General features: G+C 47.5%; 1 protein-coding gene across 3 annotated transcripts in view; it reads left to right on the top strand.

Annotated features, from left to right (window-relative positions):
- Nucleotides 1-27,879, top strand: part of Cyfip2 (cytoplasmic FMR1 interacting protein 2) — a 119,743-nt gene that overhangs the window by 87,651 nt on the left and 4,213 nt on the right. For all 3 annotated transcript variants that reach the window (XM_057773791.1, XM_057773790.1, XM_057773792.1), the window contains 4 exons: nt 17,926-17,998; nt 18,897-18,991; nt 25,204-25,442; nt 27,071-27,218. In XM_057773791.1, coding sequence (XP_057629774.1) covers nt 17,926-17,998; nt 18,897-18,991; nt 25,204-25,442; nt 27,071-27,218 — 555 coding nt within the window. The remainder of the gene's footprint in view (nt 1-17,925; nt 17,999-18,896; nt 18,992-25,203; nt 25,443-27,070; nt 27,219-27,879) is intronic.

Raw genomic sequence — 27,879 nt, 5'->3', positions numbered from 1 at the left:
TATCGAGTCCCTGTAAAGAATATTTTAAAAATTAATGTAGTAGACAGAAGTGCCTCTGGGCATGCTCAGTTGCACCATAAAGTTTTAGCAGAAAATACTTTGAGGGTGCAGGCCCCCAAAGGTGTCCATGTGACTTAGTGTTGTTGTGTTGCCATGGAAATTATATTTATAATGTCAGTAGTGCTGTGAGGGGCAAGCACACGGTCCAGAGAGAGAAAAAAACAGAACCAGTGTGGTCTGTGTATAAACTGATGATGTGACTGCTCCATGGTATGGTTAAGGGGAAGATTTTATTGTAGACATGAGAGAGAGAACAGCCAGAGGCATCTGGAAGAGTCCAGAGCAGACAGAAAAAGTAGTAGTCCAAACATAGCAATCACAGTAGACCTGGCTATGAGAGAAGCAGGAGGAAAGCAGGGTGGGGCTACATAGAGGAGGAGTGTGGGAGAGCAGAGACAGGAAGGGGGGAGACAGAGAGCACAGCCCAAATCACAGGGTTATAAGGGGGAATGAGCAGCTGGGGAGTTTAGGTTAGGGGAGGCGGTGAGAAGGGCTCAGATGGACTCTGAAATGTGTGACAGGTACTTGTGATTCTGGGGGAGCCTGGATGCCAGCATATACACTTTGGTATGCCAACAGACACCACAGATAGCCGCTGTCTCTCCTGCCTTTTGGAATTTGGGGAAATGGAGTTTCTCTTGGACCTGGCAGCATGGGGACTAAGGCAGGGCTTCCTTGCAGAGTATGCTGGAGATTGAGAACTTGATAACAGAAACTGTTGTAGGCGGAGGGCAGCCCTGCATCTTTAACTCTTATGACAGGTGACAAAGGAATTACCTGCTGTCTAGCTTAAAGACTGAAAAGAGAAGTGTGTGCGAGGTACAGGCAGCAAGAGTTAAACAGTAGTAGCATCCTGAGAGCGGACACAGGATGCCTGCCTACAGAGACATGTCTCAGGAAGCCTAGGACCAGCTCTTTGCTGAGGAGTGGTTCGTCTGCATCCCTGGCCCTGTTGCACAGATGTGACATGCCTGGAGGCTACGCTCTCCATGTTCTTTCCCACACATTCCCCACATGTGGTGAACCCAGTCCTCAAGGTGTGTGGACCAGGGCAGTGGAAGAAAACAGGGAAAACTGCAGCCAGGGGGAATGGAGGGATGTGGGGAGACGTTACTCTTGGGGTGCAATGGAACACACTCCAGGCATCTCCTTCATCTGCACACAAAGTATAGGTTACTAAGAGCTGACTTGCTGCTCGAGGCCCAAACAAGAGACAGGCATCTTTTTTTTTTATTCGGGAGGGGAAGATGAGCAAAGATCTCACAAAAGGACAGCTGCGTATGGGAACACTTGCTGTGAGCGCATGAACAGGGTAATAGCAGTAGGGATGCTGAGGAACTGGGGAGAATGCCCTGTTTCAGGAGAGAGAAGTTGGTATCAGAAAGGAGCAGAAAGTATCCAAAATGAACAAGCATTGAAAAGCTAAGACAGGAACCGCGGCTGAGAGACAGCCAAGTGGCAGGTGACCTCTGGTGACAATATCCTGGCAGCAATACCCTGGCAGAAGCTGCTGGAGGCTTATGGGCAGGAGAGAGAGGACCTGCTTTTTCTAAGGTCCTGTTGGTCACAGGGAGAAGAAGCAGCTGGACAGAGAAAAGGACAAGGGCAGGGCTGTTTGCAGCCTGGGTCCACAGAAGAGAGAGGTGTGGGGGTAGTGAGATACACATCAAGGCAGAAACGAAGAGAGAGAGCTCTAACTGTGCGGGCTGCAGACTGAGAGCTGAGAGGATTGTTCACTGGTGAGCCTGGGCATGCCACAGTGTCTGTCCTCGTCCTCATTTGGGACTCTCAGGCCCTCACCGCCTGCAGAAGCTATGAAATGGTCCTGCGGTGCCTCTTCTGTGAGGAGCAATTGTGTTCTCTTTCAAATGGACTCCGGAAACAGCTAATGGCTCCTCTCCCTGATACCAGGCCCTTTACACACTTCAGTGGGCCTGGGTTGCTATAGCAACATAGCCTTCAGAAGTCACAAGGATAAGTAATAAAAAAAAATGTTCAGGGGCTCAAGAGCATGAAGAGAGGGAAGACAGGGTTGGCAGGGAGGACACGTGAGCACCCTCCTTCCAGAAGCTGTGGGTGAGAGCCTCCATTCAGACCAGGAGGTCGTGAGATCAGTACAGGCTAACCTTGGAGGAAAAAGCTTTTCCAGCTCCATCACTAAGGACAATAGGACACTCGGGGTCTAAAGTCACCTGGCTGACTCTCCTAGCCCACACACAACAGTGTGGAGAACATGTCAGCAGCCCAGACAGATGAAAACGTGTGTGTGTGTGTGTGTGTGTGTGTGTGTGTGTGTGTGTGTGTGTGTGCTGGGCAGGGTGAGCTGACAGTCAGGAATTGTGCTTACCAAGGCTGCAGCCCCTGCTTTCTGCTTGGACCAATGGGGAGCTCTCCAGCTATTCAGTCCTGTGCTTGCCGGGATGAAAGTAGGACAGGAGAGTTCTAGAGCTTTTTTTAGCTTAGAAAGTGGAAATGAAATATGAAGAGATGTATCAGTTGTTCCCATTAAGAAGGCAAAGAAAGAGAGAAAGGATGGGGGGGAGGAATAAAAAGGAGGGGAAGGGGGAGGAAAAATAGAGAAAGGGAAGGAGTTCGGGTTGAAGGGAGGGGGAAAGGAAGGGAGAAGGAAGCAGAGGGAGGGCAGGGGTGAGGGGAAGCTAAGGCCTTCCATAGAAGAGCTCTGTAACTGGACTGTTCATTTGTCAAACAAGAGTTTTTCACCTTTAGCACAAGGCACATGAGAGAAGTTCCATGTGTGAAATAAACAACCTACCAAATAACACACTGAGGGATGAATAGGAACTCATCAGGTGGAGGGATCAGCAGCCATTGTCTCTAGATTTCAGGAAAGAGCCACGGATTAGAGGTCAGTAGGGACACTGAGCCTTGCCAAGAATGGCTGCAGTCCCTCCTTGGAGATGGAACTGGCGTGTTAGCATCGATCAGGTGAAAGCAGTAGGAACGGACAGCTGCAGGGCACGAGAAGTCCCCTCCCGTGTCTCTGCTGTACCTTCTGCTTTCTCCTCATCGATTTCGGCTCTCACTCGTCGTTGTGACCTTCACACTGATAGAGAAGCTGCACGGGTACGTTCTCTTATTCTGTGGCCTGCCTTTCTGAAGTGGCAGCCGTGACTAATGCCGGATCTCATGTCAAGGTGTAGAGAATGTGCCTTTAAAAGGATGAATGGGTCCTCTTCGTTATATAAGCACAAAGATGATGTACCTGGCTTTGCTCTTTTTGTGGGGCTGTGGCTGTGTGGTGTCTTTAAGGAACACATGCAGTCAGGCATGTAAGTTGCAAGTGAATAGCTTGATCAAGTACCAAGTCCATGTAATGCCCGCCAAGTCTAGAAGCAGAACAGTCTCCATGCTGTAGGAATTCTTTGCGCCTCCTCTCCGTGCCTTCAAAGCGGCCATGATTCTGACGGCTGACCCCGGGGCTTAGTTTTATCTCTGAAGCTCATCTAAGTGGAATTATGCAGTATGTTTTGCCGTTCTGTCTGATGTCTACCATCCAATGTTGTCTGTGCAATTTGTATTGTAGGTGCTTCTCATTGTGTTTGTAGGTGAACTGAATAGTGTTCGAGAGTGACTGAGTGCTAACGGCTAATCTTGACTGTGTCTAGAAGCACCTAGCAGGCAAATGAAGCACACCCTCCAGATATAGCTGTGAAGGACATTTCCAAAAAGACTTAACTAGAGGGACGGCAGGAAATGACTCATCCCAAATGGAAATGGGGAAATGGTATCGTGCCATCAAAGGGGGGAATGTGGGGTTGGAGAAATGGCTCAGTAGTTAAGGGCACCTGCTGTTCTTGCAGAGGACTCAGGTTTATTCCCATCACCCACATGAACTATTTGTAACTCTAGCTCTAAGGTATCTGGCACCCTCTTCTGGCCTTTGCAGGCACTGCATGCAAGTAATACATATACATATATGCAGGTAAACACTCAAACACTAAAAAAAATCTTTTTAAGAATGAAGGAAGAAGCCCCAATGCAGGCATGTTCTCTCTCTGCCATCTGTCATATACAGGCTTCTCTGCCTTGCCACTCCACCCCGTCATGATGAGCTGAGACCTGAAACTGTGGACCAAATGAAACCTTTCTTCCTCTACGGCATAGGGTATTTCGTCACTAATGAAGTGGGCACTGGGGCTGCAGACAGTGGCTTACTGTTCTGGGTTAGATACGACGGTGAATATCAGATGAGGCTTTTGATATGAATTGCTATGATTGGGTAAACAGTTGAATTTGATCACAGCCATTCTAGGTGTGTCTCAGCATCTCCATTGGGGTTTTGGTTGATCTAAGGGCACTAGGTCCTTGCTGTGTGTGGCTGGTCATCTGGACTCCCTCTTAGGTGAAGTGCTGTTAAGCTACTTACTTTTTAGTTGGTTTCTTCATCAGTTTGTCGGTGCTGTTTACATAGTATCATTCTATGCATCGTAGATATATCCCAATTGGCTTTATTGAAGAGTTGTTCCTAAGGGTTGATATATTCATCAGTTTCCCCTTTCATGGTCGGCGTAGTCTGTCGGGCTGAAACAAACCTCTGAATATACTATCTGGAATTCACACTGTGCTTAGTAGAAGGTAGAAATTCAATTCTGTTTATTTTCGGATTAAATAATGTCTTCCGTCTAGGTGCTGGGCAAGTGCTTACGTTGACGTTTGAGGCAGTCTCAGGTCTCAAAGCCTGAAATCCTCCTGCCTCAGCCTCCTGTGTGCTGAGATCACAGGCATATGTCACCACACCCCACTTGATTATCTATCAAGTACTCGCTGATACTTGGTCGGTAGGCTCTTAGCAGATGGTGAATTTGATCTGTTTCCTTTGTCATCTCTGAGCCTTGGTGATTCCTGTTTCCCCCATGGCCGCTTTGTGATTTCACACTGTGTGTTTCTTTTAAACATCAGCCAGTTGTGAGTTATGCCCCCACACACCCACACGTGTGAAACACAGAAGACTCCCTCCCCCAGCACACACACAGGCTCTGAGACAGCCACCCCACTTACCTTATATCTGTTGCTTATTTCTGTCTTTCCAGTGCAGTTGGCCACAGTCACAACAGCCACAGTCTCTTGCTGAGAGCATCATTGCAAACCTTTAAATCAGACACGGGTCAGGTTCTCAGCCTCAGCCCTGCTGACCAGGAGACCAGACCTTGTTGGAGGTCTGTTCTGGGCCTTAGAAGACGCTGAGAGCATTTCTGAACTCTGTCCACTAGGTGGCAGTAGCATCCTCTTCAGATAAACCGATGGCTCCAGATTGTGCCTGACTCTATTGAGAGTCCCTCATCTAGGGCAACTTCACATTTTGCAGATGGTGAAACTAGACATTGCCAGACAATTTTACAGAATGATTAATTTTTATTCTCACTCAGCCAGGTTAGGGAGTTTTGATTTCCTCACATCTTCATGTACTGTTAACGATGCCTCTCTGTAATCAGACCTTTTGAATCGGTGTCTTTTGATAAAACATTATGGTTCTGAGGGTGCCAATTTCCCCAGGGTTATGGCTAGCAACAGAAATGGGCTGAGAGCCATGTGTGTTTCGGAATGCAGAAGCCACCCCCTGAGGGACAGGGGCATGCGCACAGCCGAGCTGGTTACGGTTGAGATATAGCAGCTGGGTGGCTAACAGCTTTGCATTCTGCAGCCGAGTGACCCAGCCCGAGTCTGACCTTCTGCCTCTGACTTCTACTTCCTAGTGGCTTTTCTCTTTTTTTTTCCTTCAATGGACAATTGAAGTACATTCTGTCGGAAAACCCAGATAGCAGAATCTCAGCAAACTCACACAGTTGCTGTGTTAAGATAGCCCCTGCTCGCGTCCTGAAAGATATTTTTCCAGATCTTTGTATGCCAGTCTTTCTTCTATAAAATTGGCTGTTCTGTTAGCTTTCAAAGTCTGGTGAGGCGAGCTTAGAAGAGTGGTGGGAACGGCGGTGAGAGAAGAGGGGTTCCAACTTCTATTTACATTCTTAGTCCTGTGCGTTTATTGCAGTCAACAGTTATGTCTTCCTTAAAAGAAAACATTTGCACACATAAATGTATATTATCTAGAGGGAGGGAGAGTTAAGGTGCGCAGAAGTTAGAAAGGTACCAACATGGGCTGGTTCCAGATGAAGACATCACCCTGCAGGGTGTCAAAAGGGCTGATGCTATTAGCAAAGAGAACACGGCTTTGTAGGCCATGGTGTCTTGGCTGCAAGTCCTTCCCAGTTGATCAGATATGAATCTGACCTAATGCAGGATAATTCATCTATTTCCTCGACAGGCAAATGTATGAGGTTGGGGGGCGATGGGAGGTGGGTGTCGTCTGTGCTGTTATTCAGCAGAGGTGGGGGAGAACACAGCACCCATGCTGCAGCCCATCCCAGAGAGGAGGAAAATTACATGTTACATGCAGATGGATTTAGCTTGCACTACAGAGAGCTGCGGGGTCCCAGAAGCCTGTGCAGCAGAGATGGATGTGTCAGGTCCTGGGTGGGCTCTGCTCTGCGGACGCAGGCTCAGATGAGCACTGAAAACATGGCTGATACTTCCCATGCCGAGGGTCGTGGTGGGCGCGGGAAGCCCGATTTCTGGCCTGCCCCAGGGACCCTTCAGGAAACACTCATACTAACAACGTCCATGTCCATATAAGGGAATGTTTAGAGCTTGCTGGCTAGGCCTGGCCCCGAGCCCCCTTCCCCCTTCATACCAGAAAACCAGAGTCCAGACGGGGTGGAGGGAGCGCTTACCCTCCTTTGCTAAGTCGGCTCTGCTAGCATACTTGACAAAGACAGACACCTAATACATGAGTGGAATTTGTCTTTTTATTGCCTTAAGCCTTAAAGCCGAATGTTACTTAAGAAAACACTCTTTTGAGATTGGTCAGCTGAAAATGGTCATTTTTCTCTCAAGAACAGAGTTTAATAGAGTTAAACTCTGTTTTCCCCACAAATCTGTCATCCTTAGGATCGCAGGATCTTTTTCAACGTAAGCACAGCGAATCTTTAGCCAAGAGAAGCCAAGTTTTCTCTTCCCCACCTCAAAGACTCAGCATGTTGCAAACATACTGGGGTGCGGTGCTTGGCAGCAGTCCTCCCGGCCCCTCAATCTTAAATGAAGTGTAATAGGAAAAGAAAAGTTTGAAGCAGAAAGCAGCACAAAATTATCAGCCAGACCCTTTGAAGGCTTTTGATATGGGTTCCCTACAGTAAGTCATTTTTGCATCCCCACTCCAAAAGCCTGTTCACTTTCACTTGGCTCTGCTGACAACAAAGAATCGTACAGTGGGCCTGGGTCCTATTCGGTGTCTAGCCGCTGCTTCCCTCCCCGTAATGCCTTAGCGGGTGTCACAGGAGTGGTAACATTAACATGACTCTTGGTCCTGGCAGACGGTACTGAATAGCAGCTCTGCTCATCAGCTGCACCCCGGGCAATGTCTGCAGAAGCAGAATGATACACTGCAGTTCCCATGCTAGGCAGCAGGGAAGCTGCTTCTTCAGAGACAGAGTTTGACTATGTGAGCAGGGCTCCTCCCAAACTCCTCGTGCTTCCCAGCTCTAATATACAGGAGTTGCCACTGGTCCTTGTGAAGAAATGTAAACCTTCCTCCTGGTGAAGTGGCTTCTCACTTTAGAAAACTCATCCTGAAGGCTGGGGCCGTGGGTCCTTGGGTCAGGTTCTTGTGGGATACATGTGAAGACCTGGGTTCAGATCCCCAGAACCCAGATGCAGTAATGCACATCCGTTAGCCCCAGAGCCCAGATGCAGTAATGCACATCCGTTAGCCACAGAGCCCGGATGCAGTAATGCACATCCATTACCCGCAGAGCCCAGATGCAGTAATGCACATCCATTACCCGCAGAGCCCAGATGCAGTAATGCACATCCATTACCCGCAGAGCCCAGATGCAGTAATGCACATCCGTTAGCCCCAGAGCCCAGATGCAGTAATGCACATCCGTCACCTGCAGAGCCCGGATGCAGTAATGCACATCTGTTAGCCCCAGTGCTTCTGCAACAAGACGGGAAGTAGAGATGGAGATCCCTGGAAGTTCACAGGAGCAGCCAGCCTGGTGTGTACAGCAGTCAACAAAAGTCAATATCTAAGGCTAAAGAGTGAGGATCAACATCCGAGGTTGTTCTCTGACCTCCACCCATGCACCATCACACACATGAACACATGTGCGCAGACACCATTGTCCTCTGACCTCCACCCATATACCATCCACACACACAAATATACATGTACACACACAAGAGACTTTTTAGTTCATCATGGTTAAAAACACTGTAAAACTATTTTAGGGACAAATGAGACTCTGTGCGGTTACATATTCTGTGTTGCTGAGAAGTTTTACTGTGAGCTGATCTCAGTACTCAGTATTGACGATAATTATGCAGCCGTATGACCTCGCTCTTAGGAGCCTCATGCCTAGACAGCTAAGGCTGAAATTACTCAGTGTCATCATTGTCTCTTCAGATGATTCAGAACAGTTACGGCCACTGTGACAAAATAGCCACTGGTACTTTCCAAGGACGGTCATGCAAAGCTGGAGGAGGGGAAAGAAAACTGACCAGGGACCAAAGCAGTTAGGAAAAGCGGTCACGGTCGTTGCAGCACAGGAAGAAGCAAAGTTATGAAAGGGTGTGTTTCTCCAGCTCCCTCCACTTGCATGGGAGGATGACTTCAGTAACACGTGCCCCAAAGCTGCTGCTTCTATCTCTTTTATAAAATCAGGGCCTCTGCTCGTGCTGACCTCTGCCCTAGCCCCCTGTTTGGTTCACCACCAGGAACTGTCACTTCAAGACCAAGAAAATTCTAATGCACATGGGAAGTTCTTCAATCCAGATTAGAAAGAGGCCATGTGGGACCTGCAGGTGGTCCTGGGAAAGCATCCCGGTGGCCTCCCTTCTCCCGCTAGTCACATGAGAGGACCTGTCTTCCATTTCAGGAGCTTTTAGGGGGGGAAACAAAAACAACAACATAATGCTTTCTCATTGCGCTCAGTATGGGAGGTTTATGTCAAACGTAATTCTCCGAGGGCCACTCCATTCCATGATAGCGCTGAGGCAGGAATTTGCTAAGAGAGGACTTTAATGAGCCAGATGTGGCAGCACACGCCTGTAATCCTAGCTCTTGGGAAGTAGCTGCAGAAGAATTCAAAGTTCAAGGTCATCTTTGGTTACTTATTGCGTTGAATTTGGTTATGTGTAACCCAGGGAAAGTGAGGGGGTGGTGACTGGCAGGTAGAATGTCAGGGCACACAATGGCACAGCCAGTTTCTCCATGGGACACCAAAGGGATCTGCATACAATTACAGTCGTCCTGTTGCTCCAGTTAAAACTGCCAGGGAGTTTCTCACTGTAGAGAAAGTCAGACTCTCAGCTCTGATCCACAAGGCTTGGAAACCTCAGCCACACTGCTCCACCAGCCTGCCCTCATGGCCCTCCTCCCTCCGCCACACATCCAGCCATGTGTCCGAGTCTGCAGGTAAAGGTGTGGTCAGATAAACTGAGGTACACTCTCAGATCTCACTGTCCTTGACGTCCACCTGCTGCCATCATGTCTCTGTCACCATCGCCACAACCCGCGGGCATCTCTTCCAGGAACTTAGCAGCACAGTGTCTAATTCTGTTAGTGACTCACTCCTGGTCCGAAATGCCCTGACTGCCAGTGGCCCCATTGGCACACACAGATTGCTGTGCCCTCGTGTACACCCCAGTGAAGGACTCACAGAATTTCCCACCCGCTTGTGTCCTCCACCGTGCTTAGAAGGGCCATGTGTCGGGTCTGGGTAACCCCCTTCTCCGTCTCCAGCACCGACTCCTACTGTGTGGATGAAGGGTCTACTGTAATCTCTGCTCAGCCTCCATCCCAGAGGCCAGTGTGTGGAGCCTCGTTTCATCTCTAGATGGGATTGCCCTTCTGTACTCGACATTCTTCTCACTGATTTCTCATGTCAGATGAAATTCGAGTCCCTGGCATGGTGGTCCCTCTGAGAGGATCCTCTCTCAGCCAGTGTGTGCAGGGATCATTGCTTGGCTTCTGTACCAGAAGTACAGACTCTGGCTAGATAGTTCATTCTGCAACTCCGCGGGGGCCCTGAATAAATGGGAGCCGTAGACAATGCCGTGTGGACCAGAATGCCTTGGGAAGTTCCTAGAAGGTCAAAGTTGAATGTGGATCTTTGGAGAGGTGGATAAGATTGGCTGGAGAACTCTGTGGACATCAGGAAGGGGGAATCACTGACCACGTTAAGGGTGCAGTACTTTGGGATTGCATCAGCAGATCTGTAAAAATGAGTTGCCTGCCATGATGTTATTTTCACAAACTTAGGATAGAGGTGACTTCTGGGAAGAGTGATATTAGGTCCTGCTTATTTGACTAAAAGGTGGTTTAAGACCTGTCACTCTCTGTGTGGGTAGGTGAATGGGTACACACACATACACACACACACACACACGCACGCACGCACTCATGTGCCATGCCCGTGGAAGCCATAGGACAAACTTAGATATTGTCCCTTAGGCACTACCCACGCTTTTGTTGTTGTTAAATAGAGTCTCTCCATAGCCTTATACTCACCAGCTAAACCAGGCTGGCTGTCCAGCGAGCCCCAGGCACCACCGACACCACCTTCTCCATTCTGGGATTGCAGGCACGCTGCCGTTCCTGGCTTTCCCACATGGGTTCTGGGGGGTCAAAATCAGATCCTCATGGTCATGCAGCGAGCACTTGACCCACTGAGCCACCGTCCCATTCTCCTTTAAACTACAGATGAAAATAACAGTTCTCTGCACATTTAAAGGAAGTTGACTAACTCCCGGCAAATCGGTAAGCTGTGTGCTCCTCCCAGGCATGGGTGAGGCTGAAATGTTTATTGGGTGGTTCGATTCGAAATGAGTTTTCTGGTTTTGATAATTTTGTGTATTTTCTTTTTATATGTGTGTCTATGGGGGACTGGTCTCTCTGGCTTTGGCTTCCCTCTGGCTATCTGAGGCTTTGGTTTCCCTCTGGATATCTGAGGCTTGCTTCTCCTTGTACTTCTGGAGGGAGGGAGGTCCACAGAAGAGGGGTCATCACTGCTGCTGTCTTCTGCCGGCAGGACCCTGCAGTTCTGAGGTGACAGAGATGATCATATGGTAAAGGGACCTATGACCCTACATCCTACCAGAGACAAAGCTCTCTAGAGGACCCATTTGCTTGTTAATCTACAATGGCTTAACCATCTCCACATACCCTTAACCAAGGACTGATGATTATGTTTCTACACGGGCTCTGTTGGAGGCACAGAATGCTATCCTCTGAGCTGAGGGTATGTGGACTGCCACACAGCTATGAGGATGAAGCGAGGTGGCCTGGGCCTAAATGCCAGCCTCACTGCTTAATACCTTCAGTAAATGATCAGTCAGTTCCCATGGCCTTGACTTCCCTGAAGAACAAGGCGATGGTACTGCTGTAGGCTCCCTGTTCTAGCCAGATATCCTCGGGGGACTGTTGACTCCACCACCTGCGTCTTGTTGTTTAAATCGCTCTTCATTTCATGTGGTGATAAATCAAACAATACAAATTTATGATAACGAGTGCCTCTCCCAGCCTCATGCTCAGTCCCCGACATGGCCTGCCAAAATCACAGCCATGTCCACCTCAGCTGCCCCATAACACTTCATGGGAGATGAGGTGGCCTAACCGCAACTTAATAGGCTATTTAGGGACTCTCTGGCTAGAAAGATGAAGTTCTAGCTCACTGCTGTCATTCCTGACTTCCCCTCCCACCCTTCCCTGTGATCGTGGTGAATGTACCAACCTCCAGCAGCTTCTTTCAGAAGTGGGATTTGGATGACAGCTATTCCAGGAACCCTCTGAGACTGAGGAAGGTGACACTCCCCAGCGTCACTGCCTCTTGCTTCTGACAGCTGCACGCTTGTGTTACCACAGCATTGTGGTCCTTTTTTAATGTATATTTTGTTCTGCATCAATGATTTGCCCCTAAGTGTATTCTAAAACACAATCAGCTACTTACTCTACGCCTACACAAACATCTTTCCAGACGAAGCCTAGGACCCGCCATCTTCTCAGGAGCAAGATGCCAGAGGCTGTTGATTTTAAAGTTAACTACTAGTTGAGTTGCTTCAGAGGTTTTTTTTTTATTGTAGTTTTCAGAGTACTTTATAGTTGATGTAGAAAATGTAGTGATTATACATATAGGTTTTCTAAAAAAGGAAGGCGAGTAGGGAAAAAATGTAAAATACCTGGAAACTCCACCATATAAAGCATTTGTTAAAAATATTGCATAGTTCAGATCAAAGAGAACTTATTTCCGTAACTAATAATTAAGAATTTATTTCCATCATTAATAAAGAGAAACTTCCAGGCCTACATAGGAAGACGCAGACTCAGGGAGATTCTAATACGTCTCCCATCCCTCACATGCCTGCACCTCCAGCTTTTTTTAAAAGTTCTTTAAGATGGGGTCTCCTGTAGTCCAGATCAACCTCATACTAGCCATGTAGCCAAGGATGACCTCAAACCCATAATCCTCCTGCCTCCACCTCCCAAGCACTAGGATATTAAGACAATCCTCTGTTACCTAAGCTATGTCCCCAGGCCCTGAACCTTCAGTGTGATGATTGATCACTTACTATACACCCAGCACCGTGCTCATCTTTGGAGGCATAGTGGAAAATACAGTAAAATATATGAAGGGAGGTTGTCTCTACTTTATGGAAGTTGGGTTCCAGTGAGAGGTGGGTATGCATCAGTCACGTGGAAGATAAAATACAGACAACTCAGGGGAAAGTGGTTCTTAAAGGGTGTTTAACAATGGCACATGCATGGTAGGGGTGAGGGTTGGGAGCTCACAGAAGTGTCCTTCAGGGGGTGGGGGTGGAACTGAAAGCTGAAGGCAGGACATTCGCTAAGCAGAGGAGTCAGGGAGAGAGGGGGTTCAGGAGAATGCTGGAGAAGAGAGCAGAGCTTCTCTGATGGACAGGTAGGGCTGCAGAGCCAGGCCCGCTGCAGGGCGGGCTTCACAGGTTGAGAAAGGACCCTGTCCAGTGGGGCGTGGCCTGGTGGGCTCCTCTTAGATGCTTTGAGATCCTAATCAGAGGAGCGGGAAACCAGCCGTCAGCCCAGGCTCCACAATGGAAGCTTGTTCTGCCCGTCACACAGGCCTTTGTCTGTGCCCGATGCCTGTTTCTATCTGTGGCAATGACCTCAGCTAATAACCAGCAAACAAGTACCTCCCACACAAGGTGTGCAGCCACCTCGTTATGCAAATGGCTATTTGGTTCCTCCTCTGGGATGTTCCTGCCTCTCCCAGAAGGCTGTCTCCTCCCCACTTGCTTTCTCACCTTTCTAGCCTGCACAGCACTGCACAGAAGACATGCAAGAAGGACACCCACATCCAAGAGTCCCTTGTCCTCTAGTCTGCAAACTTGGGGGAGAGGGAAAAGGCAATGCCTTCATCTCCCCCAAAGAGTCAAAGTTCACTGTGTAAAATGAACTGAGCTTCTGCTTTGCTCCTTTAGAGCCTTCCTGTCCTCTGAGCTCTCAGGTGGCTCCCGAGGTCAGCTTATCCACATGAATGAAGAACTTGATGGTTCAGGCAATGGGCCACTTTCTGGCAACAAGGCATACCGAAGGGCCAGGAAACTTTTTGTAAGAAAGACAAGACTGTGTGATGTGTCCTTGCAATAACTTAAATAGCTGCTCTCTACACTTAAAATGAAATATGCATTTAAACCATGCCATTAAGGTCCCACGTAATGTCATTGCCCCCCCTCCTTTAGGACCTCATGCAGTGTATACCATGAATCTTTGTGACTCATTCCAGTGTGTTCACTGCCCACAGCCTCTGCACTGGAATACTCTTACCAAAACCTATGTGGCTAGCTTCCCCCATGCCTAGTGACCCAAATTAACTCTTGCCTCCTTCTCTGTTCCTCTCGTGGGTGATCACTATCTGGAATTTTCTTTGTGTTCATAAGCCTCTGCAGGAATTTAAATAACATGAGAACAGAGATCTTGTCTAACTTGTTCAACATCATATCTGCATAGCCTAGAACTGTGCCTGGTGTTTAATACATATCTGTTGGGTGAATGGGCAGATGGACGGCAGTCTTCTCATGCTTGGATTACTATCAGGTAGACACATGACTTCGTTTATTCATGTGCAGTAGCAAACATTTACCCCACTGAAGTGATTGCTGATAAAGTATCTTTTTTTTCTTTTTTTTTAATTAATTAATTTATTTATTAAAGATTTCTGTCTCTTCCCCGTCACCGCCTCCCATATCCCTCCCCATCCCCTAATCAATTCCCCCTCTCTCATCAGCCCTAAGAGCAGTCAGGGTTCCCTGCCCTGTGGGGAGTCCAAGGATCTCCCACCTCCTTCCATGTCTAGTAAGGTGAGCATCCAAACTGCCTAGGCTCCCACAAAGCCAGTACGTGCAGTAGGATCAAAACCCATTGCCATTGTTCTTGACTTCTCAGCAGTCCTCATTGTCCGCTATGTTCAGTGAGTCTGGTATTATCCCATGCTTTTTCAGACCCAGTCCAGCTGGCCTTGGTGAGTTCCCGAAAGAACATCCCCATTGTCTCAGTATGTGGGTGCACCCCTCATGGCCCTGAGTTCCTTGCTCTTGCTCTCTCTCCTTCTGCTTCTGGTTTGGACCTTGGGGTTGTAGTCTGGTGCTCCAATGTGGGACTCTGTCTCCTTTCATCGCCTGATGAAGGTTAATATCCAGGAGGATGTCTATATGTTTTTCTTTGGGTTCACCTTCTTATTTAGCTTCTCTAGGATCACGAATTATAGGCTCAATGTCCTTTATTTATGGCTAGAAACCAAATATGAGTGAGTACATCCCATGTTCCTCTTTTTGGGCCTGGCTTACCTCACTCAGGATAGTGTTTTCTATTTCCGTCCATTTGCATGCAAAATTCAAGAAGTCATTGTTTTTTACTGCTGAGTAGTACTCTAATATGTATATATTCCATACTTTCTTCATCCATCCTTCCATTGAAGGGCATCTCAGTTGTTTCCAGGTTCTGGCTATTACAAACAATGCTGCTATGAACATAGTTGAGCATATACTTTTGTTGTATGATAGGGCATCTCTTGGGTATATTCCCAAGAGTGGTATTGCTGGGTCCAGGGGCAGGTTGATCCCGAATTTCCTGAGAAACTGCCACACTGCTTTCCAAAGTGGTTGCACAAGTTTGCATTCCCACCAGCAATGGATGAGTGTACCTCTTTCTCCACAACCTCTCCAGCAAAGGCTATCATTGGTGTTTTTGATTTTAGCCATTCTGACAGGTGTAAGATGGTATCTTAAAGTTGTCTTGATTTGCATTTCCCTGATCGCTAAGGAAGTTGAGCATGACCTTAAGTGTCTTTTGGCCATTTGAACTTCTTCTGTTGAGAATTCTCTGTTCAGCTCCTTGCCCCATTTTATAATTGGGTTGATTAGCCTTTTATGGTCTAGTTTCTTGAGTTCTTTATATATTTTGGAGATCAGACCTTTGTCAGTTGCGGGGTTGGTGAAGATCTTCTCCCAGTCAGTGGGTTGCCTTTCTGTCTTAGTGACAGTGTCCTTTGCTTTACAGAAGCTTCTCAGTCTCAGGAGGTCCCCTGATAAAGTATCTTATAAAAGCATTTAATCATAAGTCATCACTGGGACTAAGATACAAACAGAGGCACTCCATCACGGCCCTGAAGGAGTAACAGTGTTACAGTAGCCACAGAGGGAAGAGTCAGGAGACATGGGTCCACAGAACACAGGTCAGCTACACTCGAGAGGAAGACGTGAAAAGAGACAGGCCCATGTGCCATTCCAGGAGGAAGCCAGGCAGAGGATGAGGGAAGATGGTCAACCTTGGAGGTGCAAACAGGGCAGCAGCCAAGTGAGGACTCCAGCCAGGGTCGAGTATCCAAGTCTGGATGGAAGCACAGGTTTAGTAAACAGTAGGGACCTAGTATTAGCAAGCGATGGGAGCAGGTGAGGTAAATAAGGAAACGGAGAGAAAAATCAATATTCAAGGGCTAGTCACAAGCATCACCTGCGGGGATACTGAAGGGGGACATGGAAGGGATGTGAACTGATACAGTTTTCAGGAAGGTACTCCAGGGTCCCCTCTCACTGCTGCTCTTCAGATACCCAGGATGGGAGAGCTCCATCCATCCCAGGGGTGGAGGAAGCCTGTTGGCAGAGGCCACTCATTCATTCCTGGCTTTTCAGTCCCAAAATAGACACACAGAAACTATATTATTTGTACTATTGTTTGGCCAGTAGCTTAAGCATATTTTTAGCTAGCCCTTATATCCTAAACTAACCTATCTCCATTAATCTGTGTTAAAGTTAAACCTTTCTTTTCATTTAGACAGAAAAGTGGAGGTGATGTGAGATTCCCTACTGTATATGTATTGCTTTTATTGATTAATAAATAAAGAAGCTGCTTTTGGCCAATGGCTTAACAGAATATAGCCAGGCTGGAAAAGATATATACAGAGAGTAGGCAGAGTCACTGAGAAAGCCATGTAGTCCCACCAGATACAGATGTCAGACAGAACTTTACCCGGTAAGCCACAGCCATGTGGCGATACACAGATTAATGGAGATGGGTTAGTTTAGGATATAAGAGCAAGCTAGAAATATGCTTAAGCTATTGGCCAAAAGTATTGCAAATAATACAGTTTCTAAGTGAATATTTCAGGGCTGAGCAGCTGGGAATGAATGAGCAGCTTCCCCAACAGAAGCCCAAGATCACCTATTAATCTTGAGTTTCCTGATTCTTCTGCCTCTTAAGAGTTAAGCTTGAATTCATCCTGGATCTCATCTCATGTGGTGCCCACAATTGAAAGAAGAGCAGACACACAGCAGAGAGGCCCCTCTGTAGCAGCTCTCCTTGCATTGTTCTGAAGTCAGCAGTTAGAGGCCGGTCATTCAGTCTGTTGGTCATGCCTTCCCATCAGCCCTGACCAACTTTGCCCTCCCAACACTGTGGCACAGGCTTCCTTTTATTTGTAAATGTGCTTTTATGTATTAGGCGTTCCCACCAAAACCTCTCTGAGGTTCCAGCTTTTCACCTCTCATTGGTTGCTGGCTAAGGTGACCAAAACTAATCTAGACACAGACCTTTTCCCAGAGGCATTCTGGATTAACAGATGGCAGAATTGGCCCTGGTATCTCATGTGTGTATGCACACACATGTACGCTGGTTGTCAACCTCAGATGTTACTCTCAAGAGCAGTCCACCTTATTTGGGGCATACATTAGCTTTCTCAGTGGAATTGACTCGCTGGCCAACGAGTCCCAGGGATCTGCCTATTTCTGCCTCACCAGTGCTGGGATTCTATGTACAAACTACTACATTTGGCTTTTTACATGTGTGCTGGAATCAAACTCCGGTCAAGCGCTTTACCAACTGAGCGTCTTTCCCACCCCACACCCTACTGTGCCCTTGCTATCCTCTTTAATCCCATAGAGCTCATCACCAACCAGATGGAGTCTGGTAGCCCTCAGCTTTATCTGGTCCCTCTATCATTCACCCTAACTCTTCAGCAAAGTCCTTCTAAGATGACGATAGAGATGTATAGAGCTCTCTTTTCATGAATTGGGACTGGGCCATAGCTTATGAATCCTCTCGGTGCTCACAGCAGCCCATTGAACCGCATTCTGATCTCATCCGCACTTTGAAGATAAATAGACCATAAGAAGCCAAGAAGTTACCAGGATCACACTGCCAATAAAGGGAACACCCAGAGCTGGAGCACAAGAGCCAGCAGAACCGGGGTCAAGATTTCCCAAATGAAATCCTTCTAATTTAAGGTGACCGTTCTCTCTTCCTCTCCCCCTCTGTCTGTGCAGTCTCAGGAGGAAGTCTGTGATCTGCTTCATGCTGCACCCTTCCAGAACATCCTGCCCAGAGTCTACATCAAAGGTAAGAAACCACCATTACAGGGCTGGAGAAATGGGCTCAGTGGTTAAGAGCATTGCCTGCTCTTCCAAAGGTCCTGAGTTCAATTCCCAGCAACTACATGGTAGCCCACAACCATCTGTTATGAGGTCTGGCACCCTCTTCTGGTCTGCAGGCATACACACAGACAAAAATATTGTATACATAATAAATTTTAAAAAAAAGAAACCACCACCAGCAGAGGCAGCCCTTTTGCATTCGAATTAACACTCAAGAACATACAGTATGGTGTAAGTATGGACACACGTGTGTGATAGGATGTACATGGAAGCCAGGACAATCTCAGGTGTCGTCTTTACCTTCCAGTTTGTTTGCAACAAGATCTCACTGTGTGTGCCAGGCTAGCTGGCCTGTGGGCGTCTAGGAAATCTCCTGCCTCTACCTCCCATCTTTGCTGATTACAGGTGCATGCCTCTTTGTCCAGCTTTTATATGGTTCTGGAGACTTGAACTCAGGTCCTCACACTTCCCCAGCCCTGTGTGTGCACACATCCTAAACCCAGTCGACTCAGACTGCGGTCATGCAGGAAGGAGTTTAATGTTTTGGATGCCTGTGGAATCATTAAGGGATTAGAAATGGCACTGCAGGCATTGCTCCTTTGAAGCTAGACTTACTCTGTTACTCAGTCTGCCCTCCATTCAAACTCCTTGATAGGGAGCTCACTGTGTCATGAGACAGATGCTTCTGTTATTGGTTCAAAGTCACAGGGGGATAATCTCTTCCCATCACAGTCTCCAGAACCAAGGAGGAAGGGCTGCACACTCCGTCCTAGTTTGGGGACACAGTGATAGCATCAGGTCCTCTGAGAAGTCGTCCTGCCCTGGTCACAGAGTCCTTTTCTGTTCCGTTGCCCATTCTGCAGAGGGAGAGCGCCTGGAAGTCCGGATGAAGCGCCTGGAAGCCAAGTACGCTCCACTTCACCTGGTCCCCCTGATAGAACGGCTGGGAACGCCTCAGGTACAAACTGTGTATCACGGGCCTAAAGGACCCTAAGAATGGAACATTTGGGGCTCAACCTCCCCATTTTACAGATAGGGAATCTAAGGCTCAGAGAAGGGCTGAGCATGCTCAAGACCATAAACTGGAGCAGGCTAGGATGAGGTCTGTTTCTCTAGGGCTTGAGTTCTTTCTTCTCCCAGGGTCATGAGTTGTGCTAAGAAAGAAGAAGAAAGAATACTTAAAGCAATACTCATCACAACCCTGCCAGGTTCCAAGAATTCACAGCACTGTGTATCAAAATTAAAAGCCCACACTTCCTATCTAGGTATTTTTCTTGAGAAACTAAAAATCGTGAGAAGCTGTGGTCACGTGGTTTGTTGGCTCAGGCATTAGCTCAGTAGAATGTGGCATTTTATGTGAGCACTCTGGACTTGAGGATGCAGCATTATTAAATGCATAATAATGGAAAGGAAAATTAAATCTAAGCATCAGTGTGGCTAGATCTTAAATTCAAGTTACATTTCACATAGGGTTTTTTTTAAACCTGCACATACCAAGAACATGTAAGTAAAATATCCCCTGAAAACTCCTGAAATGTTCCAAACCCAATTTTTGTAGTTATGGTTTCTATGGCTGCAACAAAACACTCTGACCAAAAGCAAGTTGGGGAGGAAAGGTTTATCTGGCTTATAATTCCACATCATTATTCATCATTAAAGGAAGTCAGGGCAGGAACCTGGAGGCAGGAGCTGATGCAGAGGCTGTGGACGGTGCTGCTTACTGGCTTGCTACCCATGACTTGCTAAGCCTGCTTTCTTACGAACTCAGGGATGGCCCAACCCACAATGGACTGGGCCCTCCCTCATCAGTCACTAAGAAAATGCCCTTAGAGAGGCATTTTCTCAACTGAAGTTCCCGCCTCTCTTGATGGCTTCAGCTTATGTCGACAGAAACCCTTCCAGCACACCAGTTCACCCCGGGAAATTCTGAAGAAAGATGGAGATTGGAACTAGGTAGGAAGATGAAGAATCAAAGACAATTTGAGTTTTATCTATAATGTTCTAATATTGTCAGAGCTGCAGGGGCTCATGTTGAATCTGTAACAATTAACTTTTGAAAAATGGTGCCAGTCCCTGTGGACACTGAATTGGGTAAAGGAAGATTCCTGCCTTCAGAGCTCTTAGATTCTGTACGGAGGCAGGACAGACGAGAAATAGGGGAAGAGGCACAAAAATGTCTATTTCTGTCTCAAGTGGATTTCAGTGAGTCTCCCATTGGGAGATAAGCAGGGGGTGAGGTGGCACAGTACACCGTAGGGATGGCCCAGCTGCTTTGTGTTGCTGGCCACACTGACTACTATAGCGGTTCAGGATTTAAAGTCACCCTTAGACTCACATTCCCTGCTGGGATATCAAAGTGGTCAGAAGAACCCACACTCTCAGCAGAGGGCCAGAGGTAGCTACTCTCCCAATGCCAAGCCCAATCTGCACAGGTGTCAGCTGAGAAGCCACCCGCATCAGGCTCCCACCGGAAACTGACTAGGAGGAGTTTTGGGTCTTTGGTTCACAACAGAGAGAGTTCCCACTTTTTTGGCAGCAGAAGTTGAACAGAGGAAATTCTCTAAGATGATTTCCTTTTAGGGAGAAATCCCCCAAGCCAGTGGCATGCTGCTTGCAGGGTGTCATCCTGCAAGAATCCAGCTTTGTGAGCCTGGGGGGCTTGGCATGTGTTTCCACTCATGGCTGTGCATTCCTTTGCCATTTTGTGAACACCATTTCCTTGGGACTGACAGAAATCCCAGTTTATCCAGTGTTGAGTATTTAACAAACAAGAGCTGGGGAGAGAGGCCGTGCCAGTTTGATAAGTTGCCTCCTTCTCAAGGGATATTCTAGAACTACAGTCAGATCAACCTGAATCAGGGGTCAGTAGGGACTGGGAAAGGAGGGTGGAGGGAAGATTGTAGGGTAGGATCTAGGTACATGTGTGTAGATAATATGTGGAAAAGACTAAATTAGAAAGGAAAACTTGGGGGCAGTGAGATGCTCAGTGGATAAAGGCGCTTGCCACCAAGCTTGCCAGGCTGAGTTTTATCCCAGGACCCATATGAGGGAAGAAATGAATGATTCATGCAAGTTGTCTTCTGGGCTCTATACATGTTCCAACCACACATGTGCACACACACTAAATGTATACATACATTACATAATACTAAATATAACTTCATCAACCCATAGACCAAAGTAAGGGCTAACAAGTTGTGAACACTGAAGCTGGCCACTAGGTCTTCTCTGCCACTAGGATCTTGTGTGGTATCTGGGTCAGTGACAGGAAACAGTCGTGGTGGATTTAAACCAGGGAGGTCTGAGCAGTGTGGTGTCTGCATTTGTTTCTGAACAAGCTGAGGTGACCTGGTTTTCAGCCAGCACCATTGTCCTAGCTCTACCCTGAACTGTCACATAATCGCACACGAAACATTGAATTTCCCCGTCTTAATTTTCCCATCTATGAAACAGGATGGTAGCTGTTTCACCTCCTTAGCTGGCCTGCATTTTAAAATTAGTGTCTTTTAGACTGTTTGCCACTGGCAGCTGGGAAGATAATTTCCAGGTTGGCAAAGGGTCGAGGCACTCCCAGGGGAGGAAGGTGCCTTTGCTGATATTCCACTGGGTCTGTAGCTGTACATACCTGTTCTCTGAGTTCTCCTGCATTTTCAGGGTTCAGTCTTTGGAATGTTACAGAGGAAACAGCAGGAAAGCCTGACCACATTGATACATGCAGAAAAGTTAGCAAATTTACACACATACACACAGTCACAGTGCGGTAGAGTCTGCATTTCTTTACCATTAAAGAATAAATCAAAATTCCAAAGATGCAAAGGGCCAAAGGAAAGAATACTGAGAAGTTATGCATGTGATCCGGTGTTTCATGTAAGAGCTAATTTAAGCACCATCCTCCACACAAGAGAACAAGCCACAGACTGGCCACATTGGCATCAAGCACTGGATGGGCTTTTTTTTAATGTAAAAAGAAAATGAGGGTAGACTGGTCATTCACTTGGTAAAGTGCTCTCCAGGCAAACATGAAGACCTGTGTTCAGATCCCCAGTAGCCACATACAAGCCACAGGTGGTGACACACCTATCACCCCAGCAACAGAGGAGGGGACAGGCAGCTCTCAGGGGCTTTACTGGCAGCCAGTTTAGCCAATACAGTGAGCTTCTGGTTCAGTGACAGATTCTATCTCCAAAAATAAGCAAATAACTCAGATAAAGATACCCAAAACTACAGCCAGGCAGTAGTGGCACATACCTTTAATCTCAGCACTTGGGTGGCAGAGGCAGGTGGATCACTGAGTTTGAGGCCAGCATGGTCAAGAGAGTAAATTCCAGGACAGCCAGGGCTATATAGAGAAACCCTGTCTTGAGAAAAAATTAACAAAAATGTACCCAAAGTTGACCTCTGACCTCCACATGCATGCATACACAGAGGCAGGCAAAGCACACAAAATGATATACCAAAAAAAAAAAAAAAAAAAAAAGGCAAAAGCAAAAACTCATATAAAAAAAATGCCACGGAACAGAAAAAGTTCAACATTACCAGCAATTTGAAGTACCTGTAAGGTCAGGGTAGCTTTCATCTTGTCATTTGTTAATGGCCTTTCTCTTTAGAGCACAGTGGGAGTACAGGCATGTGTTTCACCTAGAAGGCTATCGGGGCAACTTTCTTGAGACTCACTATCACATTGCAAAGGCCTTGTTAAAGTAATTGCATGCCCTGACCTCCTCTAATTCTAGGACTTGTCATCCAGCAGCATGACAGGCGACAATGCCCACAGAACATTATGTATACAGGCAATTGCTTTAGGATGGCCCCCCAACACTGAAGATTTGTGAACAACTGAAAATAACAAGCAAGGGTAGAGGACTGAATACATTTATCAGAGACTGTTTTTAGATAGCCCTCTAAAATCCATGGCACTGAATGTATTATGGAAATAAGTTTTTAAATTAGAGATGTGCTAGATGAAAATATGAGAGATGATCTGGTATATACATGCATGTATACATATTCATAACTGCAAAAAATATTCATATATCTGTATTTTGAGACAGCTTATCGCTGGGTAATGGGATAAGTAGAATATTATCTTTCTTACATGTTATTTAAATTTTTCCTCCAAATTTTACACAGTGAATGCATATGACTTTTATGGTTCAGAGAAAGGGGAAGGCCTCTTTCATTGACCATGGTGGATGGAGAGCTGGAAGTCAAACCACAGGTTTTACAATGCCATTGGCCAATGTTTCTACCCACCCACCCCCAGCTAGGATTCTCAGTCACTACCTGAGTAATCAAACAGACAACAGATTAATTAGAATAGCAGAAGTCTCTCAATTAGCTGATGAGAACATACATGGGTCCTTTGTTTACTGAGCATCTCCAGGGTATCAGTTGTTCCTTGCATGTGGAGAGCTGAGCAGAATAGGGTAAACACAAGAGAACAGAATCAAGCACCAGGTTTATGATATCTTAGGGTGCTTTTTCTAGCTACCTGTGGCAGCGTGAGCAATCTCCTGGGTCTAACTGTGGAATCAAGTTGATTCGCCATGAATTGGGGCGACCTCCCCACTTTGTGTTTCAAACACATATACACCAACTCTTCTCGAACTCATTTTCTTTCCAAGGCCTTTAGGCTTTGTAGTTGTCATGATAACACGCATGGCCCACGTTCATCACTGGCTATACCTTCCTATTTATTTTCTTCCCAGGGTTTAGAGGCTGCCCTCTTTTTTTTTTTTTTTGGTGAGGGGAGATCTCCAAGAAAGAGAACATTGAGGGAGAGGCCAGGTGGTACCTCCAAGCCCCCCCCCCAATCCTTCCTCCCACGTCTTTCCTGCGAATGTAGCTGTCTTAGAAGCTAGCTTTCTTTAGCTTTGTTCCCAGACGAGAAGGCCTGAGTTTGACCTTAGATTTTAATATGTGCTTTGCAGATGGCTTTCAGCACCTTTGCTCTTAGATGTTTTCACTCGCAGCACAGAGAGTTGGGCAAGGCGGCCGTGTGTTTGATGTGTCTGTGTACCTGTCCAAGGACTCGATATGCGGTAGCCAGGACCAGATGAGAAGCCTGTTTGAATTACTAATAGAGACCATTCGCCATCGTCGAAGAGGGTTTCTAACTAGAGAAAATCACTCTGAAGTCAGTGGCAAATTTAAAGCAGTAGCATACGCTCCTTCTAGCACATTCCACTGTACAAAACTATTTTAAATGTGAGAAGCTCACCCCTTTCCCCCAGCCCATCTGCACCCATGACTAACTTGACTCCTTCTGAAATGTTTTCTATGCGCGCACACACACACCCCACCCATGTTCTGTTCATCCGTGGAGTTGTGCTGGTGTTCGATAGGATTGTAGTAAATGTCATTTTCTCCAACTTGCCAAATTCACTTTATAAATTAACTTGCCGATCTAAGCAAAATTCAAGCGCTATACCTACCTTTAAGCCTCAGCTTTCCTCATCTGTGAAAGAGAAATAACAGACCCACAGAATTGAACAGAGCCACTGCTCATCAGGCGCCACACACTCTAGTAGTGTTACATTGTAAAGGCACCACACTCTAGTAGTGTTACATTGTTAAGACGCCACACTCTAGTAGTGTTACATTGTAAAGACGCCACACTCTAGTAGTGTTACATTGTAAAGACGCCACACTCTAGTAGTGTTACATTGTAAAGACGCCACACTCTAGTAGTGTTACATTGTTAAGACACCACACTCTAGTAGTGTTACATTGTTAAGACACCACACTCTAGTAGTGTTACATTGTAAAGGCACCACACTCTAGTAGTGTTACATTGTAAACACATACTCTAGCAGTGTTACGTTATAAATCAGACTACTTCTGACTTTATGTACCCAGTTAACCATCTTAGCCTCTCCAGTGCCTCGATTACAGGCACATGCACCATTCCTGGGTTCTGGAAGGCAGAATTTGGGTCCTTATACTTGCACTGAACCATCTCCTCACCCCAACAAGCCTTTGAAGCCATAAGGCTTCCACACCCTCTAGTTCTTACCCACCGTGCCCTGCTCTGGGCAGGGTACCAGTCCTAGTGAACAGGTTCTAGATGTGGCTAGCACAGGCACTCTCTACTTTAGGACTCGCTAATGGAGGTGGGGCAGATAGGATCTCAGATGTGGTTGTAATGTTTAAATATCCTTCCCGTCCCAGCAAATTGCCATCGCTCGGGAAGGTGACCTGCTGACCAAGGAACGGCTCTGCTGTGGCCTGTCCATGTTCGAAGTCATTCTGACCCGAATTCGGAGCTACCTGCAAGATCCCATCTGGAGGGGCCCGCCACCCACCAATGGCGTCATGCATGTGGACGAATGTGTCGAATTCCACCGGCTGTGGAGCGCCATGCAGTTTGTCTACTGCATCCCCGTGGGGACCAACGAGTTCACAGCTGAGTGAGTATACCCCCCAGCTACCTGTCCTCCAGTTCTCTCATCTCTGGGGATGCCTGGGGCTGGCCAGAAAGGAGAACGGGGACCAAAGGGGCATGAACAGAAATACTAAGCATACTGGTCATTGTGCCAGTGCTGGACGTGGCAAAAACGGGCTGTCCTTGGCCTCCAGAGGTTGATTGGGCCAATCAGAATGTGGAAGCACAGAGCTCAAGGTGTCACATGGGGCAGGATGCAGACACCAGAGAATAGAGCTGGGTGCGGTGTCAGACCTGAATTCACAGACTAGAACTGATCCTTTAGCCATATCTGTGATGGGGTCTGCGAAAGGGACTGGGAAGTTCAGGAAACTGAATGTCACCCTTGGGAACCTCACCATCCACCTCACCCCACTCTCAGGAAAAGAGGAGCCTTTGGATCCCCCAGTCCCATCAGAGAAAACAGGAGCAGAGCCCCCTTCTTTCTGCACCCATCTAGCTTCGTGCTATGAGCAGTGTGACAGAGGTGACCAGCTGGTCCCTTTGGATCCAGTAACAGTTAAGAACGGGGTGGGGAGGAACTGATCAGGGTTCCCCGAGGAAGTGGTACTAGAATGGGAAGAGAAAGACCAGCAAGCCATGGGTGTTATGTCCTCCCAACCCTGTGACAGAGAAGCAGGGGACCTCCTCAGGGCAGCCTGGGCTACTAACTTCTGAACAAAGAAAATGACATAAGGGCCACCCTACAGTCATCCACATGTCTCTTGGGAGTTGAGGCCAACAGGGGGGCTTTATGAGAGCCCCAGGGACGCTCTTGGCCTCCTGTATGAGTAGTACCTGATCCCTATAGCCCACCATGTGAGTCTCAGAGGCTGGTTAGAGTTGAGGAAATGGCTCAGGAAAAGCGTTAAGGACCCGATTTCTGCTCTCCAGAAGCCATGTTTAAAAGCCAGAGGAGGAGCTGGAGAGATGGTCCGGTGGTTAAGAGGACTGTATTGCTACTGACAGAGGTCAAGAGTTCAGATCCCAGTACCTATGTTAGACGGTTCACACTTGCCAGCAAGTCCAGCCCTAGGAGGGCCAATTGCCTCTGGCTTCTGCCTCCTGTGGGAACCTGCGCTCCTGTGTGCACATCCATGCACAGACACATGATTAAAAATACACATGTCAAAAAGCCAAATGAGGTGCTATGCACCTGTAATCCTGACATTACAGAGGCTGAGGCAGGGGGGCGCCTGGAGCCTCATCCCCCAGCTAGTTTCCCACTGCATTGGCTAAGCCACATTTAGGGAGAGACTGTTTGAGAAAGTAAGATAGAGAGCATTGAGAATGACCACACCCAACAGCAGCCTCTGGCCTCCGTGTGTGTGTGTGTGTGTGTGTGTGTGTGCGCGCGTGCGCGCACACACACACACATTCATCTGGTTGTGTTCTTTGTGAAGTCACCTTTTCCTCCAAGCTCACTGTTGTTTCCTTGGGCTCCACACCCCTCTGTGGTTAAAAGGGTTCATTATGTAACCAGAGTCCCTGGAAACAAATACCCACAAAGGGAAAGGTCTTATCCCAAGGGCAGACCCACTCGACAGCTGTACCCCCGGCTTTGGAGACAGCCTTTCTTCTCTGCTTCTCCCCTTTTCCCTTCCCTACCTCCAGGCAGTGCTTCGGTGATGGCTTGAATTGGGCAGGTTGCTCCATTATCGTCTTGCTGGGCCAGCAGCGGCGCTTTGACCTGTTTGACTTCTGCTACCATCTGCTGAAGGTGCAGCGGCAGGACGGGAAGGATGAAATCATTAAGAACGTGGTAAGCAGATGTGGCTGGCCTGGGACGCCGGGCCTGGCGGCAGGCTGTCTTCAGAACTAAAACGAGAAAATTGCTTATGGAGGGCAATGGCTATGGACAGATGCTCAGAAGTTGGGGGCCTACTTGGAAAGGGCCTACCTGTAACATGCTGTGATAGAGTGGGTCACCCTGAAAGCAAGTCTGAACTTCTGGTCTCCAGTGTCCCTCCCCTGTCCCAGGCAGACCCTGCTGGTCCACAGGGTCTGGACACTTGGGTCATGCCAGGCACTGGGCGAGGATGGGTGCTGTGAGAACACAGAGCCCTTAGAGTAGACAGTCGTGATGGAGACAAGGTCAGAGTCTTCCCAGGACCTGGGCCTTGGGCCGGGTGTAGGATTGCCGGCAGCGCACGGGACAGGTGGCCTGGACAGATGCCAGACATGAGGAGCAACTACCACATAGCACAGAGCCATGAAGACACGTGTGTAGAATAAAGGAGATGGCCAGGGGCCAGGTGAGAAAAAGAAGTAGGAGCCGCCACACACACACACGTTTCTAAGAGTGGCGGTCATCGTAACAAACCATTTCCAAGTACCCAGTTCAGTGTTCCTTTAAATAGCCGCACAGTGTCTTGCAACCAACTTCATCATGCCCCAGGTATTTCTCCTGTTGAATCTCTGTG

The sequence above is a fragment of the Chionomys nivalis genome, chromosome 7, assembly GCF_950005125.1.
Source record: "Chionomys nivalis chromosome 7, mChiNiv1.1, whole genome shotgun sequence".
NCBI lineage: Eukaryota > Metazoa > Chordata > Mammalia > Rodentia > Cricetidae > Chionomys > Chionomys nivalis.
Note: the sequence above shows the minus strand (reverse complement) of the source record. Positions and strands in the feature narration are given on the sequence as shown.